Consider the following 10,088-nt stretch of genomic DNA (forward strand, 5'->3'; position numbering starts at 1 on the left):
GAAGGTTAGAAAAATGGCTTTAGTCACAACATTAAGAGAGATTAATAGCAAGAAAAAATTGAAACAAACTAGAGATTAGAGAAAAAAAAAAGACCAGTTCCAAACCAAAAAGGAAGGAAAAAAAAAGTTTCATGAACATAGTGGTGAAATAGAGAACTTCAGATTCTTGATATACAACATCCAGAGAAATGAATAGCAAGAAAAAAAAAAAACTAAAAATAGACTAGAGATTAGGAAAACAAAAATCAAACCCAGATCCAAACCAAAAAGAAGGGGACAAAAGTTTAATGAACACAGTCCCAACATCCAGAGAGATGACTAGCAAGAATAAAAAAATCGAAAATAGACTAGAAATAAAAATAAAAAATAAAAAAAAAACCCTATAACTATATCCAAACCAAAAGGAAGGAAAAAAAAGTAGAGAACTTTAGATTCTTGACATAAAACATCCATAGATGACTAGGAAGAAAAAACAATCGAAAATAAACTAGAAATAAAAAAAAAATAAATAGAAAAATACCCAAGACTCAGATCCAAACCAAAAGGAAGGGAAAAGAATCGAGAACTTCATATTTTTTACTACGACATCTAGAGAGATGAATAACAAGGGAAAAAAAATAGACTAGAGATTACAAGAAAAAATAAAAACCAAACTAACCAAGACCCAAATAACAAAGAATGGAAAAAAAAAGTTAATGAACACAGTCGCAACATCTAGAGAGATTAATAGTAAGAAAAAATAAAAAATAGACTAGAGATTAGAAAATAAAAAAAAAAAACAAAATAAACCAGACCCAAATTCAAGATGAGAGAGAGAGAGAGAGAGAGAGAGAGAGAGAGAGAGAGAGAGAGAGAGAGAGAGAGAGAGAGTGTGTGTGTGTGTGTGTGTGTGTGTTGTGGGAAAACCAAAGAAATGAAGAGACTTGCTGACTTGGGAATTACAATTTACAAGACTTGGGACTTGGGACCTGACATCATTTTTGTACAATTGAATTGATTATTTTTAAATTTCTTTTGATAGAGGTCTGGTTATGACTCTTAATTGGAAAACGCAACATTAAAAGGAGAAAATGAAAGATTTTCAAACCAGATATGGAATATGGATATCCGGCATCTGTAACCACACCGGGCGAATAGAAAATTTTTTCTACCTGTTTGGATTTAATCCAGGCGGTAACTGCCCAGATTCATCTGATTTTTCAGATTTTTAACCGGACTGGAAAAAAATCTAGTTCGGATGCGCACCCATACTTCGTTCCTTGGTAAAGAGCTTGGCGAGAATTCATTGTAATAGGTTGGCTACACCACAAATGTTTTGTCTGGTCTAGGCGCATAAGGATTAGTTGGAGACTAATACTAATTATGCTAGAGGTTTATACCATAAGAAAATTCATCTATTAATAATAATACATACATATGTCATTGTCATTTCTTTCCAAATAGTATTATACACCATTATCAGTACCTTACTTATATCATAATACAACAAATCGATCATGGTTTGTCGCCTAAACAAAATATACATCTTAACAAATACAAATAACTATTATAGAAGACAAACCTCCGTATCTACAACTCAGGTAGGCTCAAGTCCTTCTTCTTCAAGAAACTCTACTTGGGCTACATCTGCATCAAAATCTATGGCTTTGGTAAACGAAATTACAGGTGGGACCCTCATAATGAGATTCTGAAGAATACCAATAGATTAAAACCAATAACAATACTATCGATGAGAGGCAATCGAGATTAATTTGCATGCACAATGTGATGCCCCCAACCCATGCTTGGGATTGGAGGTGATTAAAGTGTCGGAACATGCAACTCAAGGTTACATACTCCTCATTCATAACAGTTAAGATGCATTCTCGTAGAATGTTTCTAGCAGTATGCAATAAATTGCAGCAGAATAGATCATCTCATAAATGTTGCACCATAATAAAACTAATATCCTAACTTCATTCATAACTTTAAATCACACTTCTTAATAGTGGTGTAACAGCCCACTAGAAAATTTTGAGCTCTAAGACATGCTATGCTATGCTACATGAACAAGAACTCGAGCTCATATGCTATGTTATATGAACAAGAACCTGAGCTCACAAGTATGTTTATAAGAACAAGAATGAAATGACAAAAAGATGTTATGAAAATAAAGAAAAAGAAACGATATGAAAGTTCTAATGCATGGGGTGTTTTCAAAATGTCACATTCACGAGTAAAGTTTCAACCCATGTATTCATTTCAAGTTTGCTTTCCTATGCTTATGATATCTGTTACATGTTATTTATTTACTTATTGACATTTCTCAAAATCTTACTGTTATAATTTCCACTACAATTCCCCTATCCAGAATGGTAGAAGTTGTGTCAGGAGCCCAAGAAGATAGTCATGGGGAAACGTAAGAGACCAGCTCCCTAGATCCCTAAGGAGACTCTAAAGAGATGCGAGATCTCTCAAGAACCGTCTATTTTGGAGAGGTTGGAAGCTTCCGACCAATTCATCACTAAGTTGTTGCAACATTCTGAGCAATTGAGGATGATTATGAATCAGGACAAGGCCAAGTAGGATTGGCCTTATTGAAGGACTTTTGTCATGGGGATCCCTTTTGATGGATGATTTGTGTTGATGACACTTTTGTGATGCTCTCATGTTTTGGGAGTTTATTTTGGAGAACAATTAAACCTTTTGATGGTTATTATGAAATTTTCTATTTTTGGGATTTATGTCCTTCGGTACCATGATATTGGTCTTGTGTATTTGACCCTAAGTAGAATTTTCGTTGCGATATACTACATACTGTTAGATATGAATAAGTGTATTGCATCTTAACTGTATGTACAAGGGGTATGTAGCCTTATGTTACATGTCCCGATGCACCAGTTACCGTTTAATCCCAAGCGAGGGCTGGGAGCATCACAGATATAAATCCACGCGTCTTTAGGAAATGCACCAAATATTAGGGCTAAAATCTTCGTCTTTGTTAGGTTTGAATTTCTTGAAATTTGGAAAGATAGTACGTAGTTGTGATATGTGTATTCGTGTGTTTTAGGAAGGGATATATGACTTGCGGTAGAATACCTCAGAACCCTAAGGGAGTCATCAATTAAGAGAATCAAAATGCCTCGATGGAAGGAAGATTAGCTGAAGTGGTACGTACATTGATTGACGTGCTTAGACATCAGCAACAGCAGCAAGTGCACATACCCAGATCCAAAGTTAGGGATTGTTTGTATGAGAAGTTCTTGATTCACTGTTATCCAAATTTTTCTAGTAATGAAGGGCTACTGAGAGCCGAGAAATAGAATATGGATCTCAAGAGGACGTACGAGAGTTGTGGATGTACAAATGATGAGAAGGTACTATATGCTGGATACCTATTCTAGGGAAAAGCTGGAATATATTGGGACACATGCAGGCAACTTCTAGTTAGGGAACTAGGTATTTTGGCTGCATTGTCATGGGAGAGGTTTAAGGAAGAATTCGGCAACAGATTCTTCCCAGAATCTATCAAATAACTAAAGGCACATGAGTTCACGTCTTTGACTCAAGGCAGTTTAAGTGGAGGAGTATGCGGCCAAGTTTATGGCATTAGGGAGGTTTGCACCTCACCTAATATCTACAAAAAGGATGTGGGTGCAGAAAGTTCAAGTAGGACTTCAGCCTAGGGTCTGTAGCCAATTGGCTTGTCTCCGGATCAAGAATTACCAAGAGTTGGTTAATGTAGCAACTATTGTTGAAACATAGTGTAGGGCTTAATTGCCCACATTAATTTGGAGAAGAAGAGTGTTTACCCATTCTTTGTCTGCAAGAGCTTAGATAATAAGAGGGTGATGACCGGAGCAGACAAAGGAAAGGGCATCTTGATTGGAAGACAAATGCCCATTCCACTACCCACCTGTAGAAAGTGTGGTAGGAAACATGGAGGCAAATGCAGACACACTTTGGGGGCCTGTTTCAATTGTGGTAAGCTAGGCCACATGAATAGAGACTATCCCAATGAGACTCAGAAAAGTAGAATTTTGCCTAACATTGACAACAAACCAAAGCCGAGACATCATGTACATGTTAGATTGTACGCTATCACTCAAGGAGACGTAGATGCTGGCACCCCAGGAGCTGAAGGAGCCGGCATCGTCACAGGTATTCTTTTAAGACTTATGTATTGTTGAGCATAGTTAAGTTTGATTGGATTTCAATTTATGGTATTAGTGCATTATTGTTATCTTGGGGAATGTCAAGTCATTGAGATTTGTAACTTGTACGCTGTTTGATTCAAATGAGTCCCTATTTTTAGTGATTGTGGTATCGCATGAGAATTCACTTCGGAAGCTGAATTGTTATCCAGGTGGTAAGAGTAACAATTCTCATTAGGATTATTATTCTTCATACCAATATAGATATAGAATTCCTTTTAGTAATACGACAAAGGATATTGAAGGATGATAAATAGTATTCCACATATTTGGAGATTGTTGTAATTCTGAGAATTACAATGGAATTTGTGTCCGGAACAGTAAAGTGATTTGGGAGAAGTTTTGGCATTAGTAGGATCCATATATCATAGTAGTTTTGCCCCGCCACAAGTAAATGGTTTTTGGTGGAGCACTGTGTTTGTGGATGCATAGATTGCCCTTATAATGAAGAAAAATTTATGGGGAGTAAAATCATAGCCTTGAAGATTTACATGAATAGTAGGAACATATCCTTTTATTTAGAGACAAAATAAGAGGTAGTTCATGATGGATAAAAGAGTTATGCTATTCATAAGAGAGAAATCCTTGAGATTAGATTAATAGCTGCTTGTTTAATGAGGTACCCCCTAGAAGGAGGAACAATTCATTGTGATTATGAAGGAGTAAGCTTGTCCTAGACAGATAGAATTCCTTGAGGAAATAGAGAAAATGTTTTTAGTTATGTATGGATTAAAATCCAGTTTTTCCTCTCTCGTCTCTAGAGTAGGGGTTTTCCTTTCTCGTCGGCATACGAGTCTTTCCGAAAGAAGTAAGATGACTGGGGATTTGGACTCTTTGTACGCTTCGTTGTCCCTAACGGAGAAGGAGAACGAAGAGGTACTCGTTGATACAAGAATGGTAGAGGAGGTTTTGGATAGGGGAAAGCACTGTCTGATAATGTGCTTACTCACTAGAAAACACTATAACCACGATGCGCTCAAGGCTACAATGAAGAAAGTGTGGAGACCTGTTAACGGAATAAAGTTCAGGGATCTGAACACGGTTTTTACGCTGATTGAGTTCGAAAATGAGGGGGATAAATCGAAAGTGGAGAGGAACGGACCTTGGCATTTTGACAAACAGCTGCTCCTCATTAAACCTTTCGAAGGCTCGATGCAAATCAATTCGATTCAAATAAAGCATGCGGCATTTTGGGTACGTATTCATGACCTCCCCTTAATGGCCCGAAACTCCTATGTTGGAAATCTAGTGGGAAACATGCTGGGAGAAGTTATTGAAGTTGATTTAGAGAAAGGAGAGTTTGAATGGGGTGAATACATGAGGGTAAGAGTTCTGATTGATATATCCCAACCCCTTTAGAGGAGGAAACGATTGAAAGTGGGAGAAGGTGGGTCGTGTTGGGTCCGGTTCTCGTACGAACGGCTGTCGGATATGTGCTATTTCTGTGGGACCCTAGGTCATACAGTTAGGGAATGCGAAGATGCACCGACGGGCGATTCCCCTGAACAGTTCCCATACGGTGATTGGATGAGGGCAAACTTCAGCACTACTCGACGAGAAGGCAAATGGGAACCTAGGTCAAGGAGTGGAAGACCATTTGCAGGGGCTTCGGGAACCACCACGGATACGAAGGCCAAAAAACCACCGGGAGGAGACTCGGCTCCGTTTTCGGAACCCATTGTGCTAGCAAGCAAGGGGGATCCCGACTCAACTAATGATGTGTTTGCTGGGCAGTTCCAGGGGATGAACGAAGGAGGAGCACTCATTGCTCAAAAAGATTCGAACCAGACCGAAGGAAGAGAGATAGTTGAGGTGGAAGGAGAGGCGCCGACCGACGGAGACCCCTTGGGGTTGGTTCCTGAAGTTTCGGAAGGGGAGACCCTGGTGGAGGTCCCAGTATTGGGCCTTTCGGATGGGAACTCGGGCTCAGAACTAACTGGGCTGTCCTTTGCGAAAGGGCAAGCTGGTAAAGGCCCATGCTCTCTAAAACCCAAGCCGGCCCCTAGGAGGGCCCTGTCTCGTACATGGCTTGATAATCCGAGTGAACTGAAGTTTTCCCATTCGGGAAAGGAAGGCTTGCAGGGGAAGAGGCTGTGGTCAGAAGAGAAAAGAGGGTGGAGCATCAGATGAGGAGACAGGGAGCAGGAAGAAACATCATGGGCAGGGAACCCTCAATCCCGATGCATCGGCGGTGGCTGTGGAACAGCACCGCCGGCCTCAATGAAGATTTTCAGTTGGAATCCCCGTGGGCTTGGGAACCCACGGGGAATCCGTTCGCTTCGTGACCTGCTTACGAAGGAAGATCCCGATGTGGTATTCTTGCAAGAAACTCGATTGAAAGCAGCTCAATGGACTTTCTGTAAGTATTCCCTTGGTTTTAAGAATTGTTTTGTTGTAGATTCTTTTGGTCGTAGTGGAGGATTAGCAATGTTATGGAAAGATGATGTTAATTTGCACATTTTAAATTACTCTCCTCACCATATTCATGCCTTGATTAGAAATTCTATGTTCGAGGGGGGGGTGGGTACTATCACGGGGTATATGGACATCCACAAACCGAGAGAAGGGAGGAGGTGTGGTCTATTGTTAAAGCTTTGGGGAGGGAAGTGACTAGTCCGTGGTTGGTGTTTGGGGATTTCAATGAGATCCTCAACCAATCTGAAAAACATGGGGGGAATCTTAGAAGTGAAAGGCAAATGGCTGGTTTTAGATCTGTGTTAGAGGAAAAGGGGCTTAGAGATCTTGGTTTTTCTGGTAAACCTTTCACATGGTGCAATAGGAGAGAGGGAGATATTATATGTGAGAGGCTGGATCGGTTTCTGGCAAACTTGATGTGGTGTGAAGCTTTTCCCTTTACTCATGTCCAACATGGGGTAGCTGCTTACTCGGATCATACCCCGATTTGGTTGGACTCTAATGGGGGGCTCACGAAACGAAAGGGCCATCGGTTATTCAGATTTGAAGCAATGTGGATAGGGGACAGAGATTGCACAAAGATTGTAGAGAGAGTTTGGGATGAAAGTGAGGGAAGTGGGAACTGTAATGACCTCATGGGCAAAATCTCTAAATGTGGAGTTGAACTATCAACATGGAATAGAAGGTCTTTCGGAAATGTTCAAAAAGAGCTGGCCTCAGCTAAAGAGAAACTAAAAGAGATGGAAGATTTGGACCCAGTTTATCAACAACTACCTCAACACAAGGTGGCCCGAGAGGAGGTCCAGAAATGGCTGGAAAGGGATGAACTTATGTGGAAACAAAGGTCAAGGGTTTTATGGTTAAAGGAAGGGGACAGCAACTCAAGGTTTTTCCATCATAAAGCTAATGTAAGGAGGAGGAAAAACTGGATTAAACAACTAAAAGATGAAAATGGAAACTGGAAAAGGGGAGAGCAAATGGACGAGTTGATAGTTGATTATTTTCAAAGGTTATTTTCTTCTGATTCAGATCCAGAGTTTGTTGAGGTCCTCTCAGGTTTAGAAAAAAAGGTCTCTCCCCAAATGAATGCAGACTTACTACTTCCCTATGAGGCAAAGGAAGTTGAGGATGCTATTCAGCAAATGCACCCTTCCACGGCTCTGGGTCCTGATGGAATGTCTCCGGTATTCTTCCAAAAGTACTGGAGCAAGGTTGGAAACTCAGTTACTAAGGCTGTTCTGAATGCTCTAAATCTGGGGTTTTTTCCCAAGGACCTAAACCATACTTTTCTTACTTTGATCCCCAAGAAAGAGAATCCTATAGGGGTAGCTGATTTTAGGCCTATTAGTCTATGCAACGTACTCTATAAGATAGTATCAAAAGTCATTGCAAATAGACTCAAGAAAATTCTGCCTATGGTTATATCTGAAACTCAATGTGCTTTTGTTCCCGGGAGGCAAATAACAGATAATGTCTTGATGGCGTATGAAATTCTGCACTACATCAGAAACAAGAGAGGGGGCCAGAAGGGTTATATGTCGCTAAAGCTTGATATGAGCAAAGCGTACGATAGAGTTGAATGGGGCTTTTTGAGGGGAATAATGCATGCTCTTGGCTTTGAACAAAGGTGGACAGATCTAGTTATGCAGTGTGTATCTACAGTTTCTTTTTCAGTCCTGGTTAATGGCAGCCCGAAAGGTCCTTTCTATCCATCTAGAGGAATTAGGCAAGGGGATCCCTTATCCCCTTACTTGTTCCTCTTGTGTACTGAAGGATTGATTAATCTATTAAGAAGAAACGCTGAACCAGGCAAGATTGAAGGGGTACGAATCTGTAGAGGGGCTCCTCGTGTAAACCATCTTTTATTTGCGGATGATAGTGTAATTTTCTGCCAAGCTGATGGCCCCACTAATGAAAAAATTTTATCTCTACTGGAGGTGCATGAGAAAGCCTCAGGTCAGTGCATAAATAAGGAAAAGACAGCGATGGTTTTTAGTAAGAATGTGGGGGAAGAGGTGAAAGCTAACATTATGTCAAAGTGGGGAGGAAGCAACACTCAACAATTTGAGAAGTATCTGGGGCTTCCTCCCATGGTGGGGAGATCTAAACAAAGAGCATTTGCAGGCATAAAGCAACGACTGTGGCAGAAAATCCAGATGTGGAAGGGCAATATGCTTTCTCAAGGGGGAAAGGAAGTTTTATTGAAAGCAGTAGCAATGTCAATTCCGACATATGCAATGAGCTGCTATTTATTCCCTAAGTCCTTATGTCATGAAATGGAAATGATGATGGCCAGATTTTGGTGGTGTAACCAGTCTCGGGAGAAGAAAATTCACTGGGTGGGATGGCAAAAACTGAGTATATCAAAGTTTAGAGGGGGACTGGGGTTTAAAAATCTGCATGATTTCAACAAGGCCCTCCTAGCAAAACAAGGTTGGCGCTTGCTCACAAATTGTAACTCTCTCCTTTTTAAGATGTTCAAAGCAAAGTATTTTCCAAAATGCTCCTTGTTTGAAGCAAAAATTGGTTTTAATTCCTCATATGTCTGGAAGGGGATTCATAGTGCCTTGGATTTGTTAAAATCGGGTTGTGCAAGGAGAGTGGGTAATGGGGCAGCAATCAGTGTTTTCAAGGACCAATGGATACTTGGAATTATACCCTCTGAATTACAAAGTGGGCTCCATGGCCCGAGCCAGTCGAATCTGAAAGTAGAAGAACTAATGGACAATGACACGGGCTGGTGGAATGTTGAAAAACTAAGAACTCTCTTCAATCCAAGAACAGTTTCCCAGATTTTAAAGATTATTATTGCTCCCAGTCATGAAGACTCTTGGTATTGGTTGGATGAAAAGAATGGCTTTTATTCAGTTCGAAGTGGATATAGAAAGCTTCAATTGGCAAGTGTACAAAACACAGGAGAGGGATCCCGGGACCAACAAATTGTCCCCTTTTGGAAGTGCCTTTGGAAGCTGAAAATTCCTCTCAAAATGAAGTTGTTTACATAGAAAGCCTTTTTGGATATCCTTCCTACTTATCAGAATCTAATGAAGAAGAAAATTCTGGAGTCTGATATTTGCATTTTCTGTCATTTATGTAGGGAGGATGCTGCACATGCTTTACTCTACTGTCCTGATATTTACCCTTTATGTGTTCAGTTCCAACCTTTACTAGGGGAGATAGGTTGTGGGAAACCTTTTTGGGAGGTTATTCTTGAAGTGAAGAACAAGGGAAACGAAGAGGATCTCATGAAGTTTATAGCGATGGCTTGGGGCCTTTGGTATAAAAGGAACAAATTTATATATGATAGTTCTTCTCTACAGTTTTCTTCTGTTTTATCCACAGCCCTATCAATGCAATCAGAATTCAAACAAGTGCAGATCCTCAACAAGGGCAACCGAGAGCTTCCAAAGGTTCTCAGCTGGAAACCCCCTCCTGATGGTAGCCTCAAGATTAACATAGATGGGGCCATTTTTGATGACT

At 40.2% G+C, this 10,088-nt stretch overlaps 1 protein-coding gene across 1 annotated transcript; it reads left to right on the plus strand.

Moving 5' to 3' along the window:
- Positions 1-5,006: 5,006 nt before the first annotated feature.
- Positions 5,007-5,552, plus strand: LOC122276999. Its single transcript, XM_043086877.1, has one exon. It carries the CDS (start codon positions 5,007-5,009, stop codon positions 5,550-5,552), a length of 546 nt encoding a protein of 181 aa, XP_042942811.1.
- Positions 5,553-10,088: the final 4,536 nt, after the last annotated feature.

This window comes from Carya illinoinensis, chromosome 9 (genome assembly GCF_018687715.1).
Source record: "Carya illinoinensis cultivar Pawnee chromosome 9, C.illinoinensisPawnee_v1, whole genome shotgun sequence".
Taxonomy (NCBI): domain Eukaryota; kingdom Viridiplantae; phylum Streptophyta; class Magnoliopsida; order Fagales; family Juglandaceae; genus Carya; species Carya illinoinensis.

Bases quoted from the DNA above. Each gene is read 5' to 3' on its own strand.
- LOC122276999 (XM_043086877.1), top strand. From the start codon at position 5,007: ATGACTGGGGATTTGGACTCTTTGTACGCTTCGTTGTCCCTAACGGAG.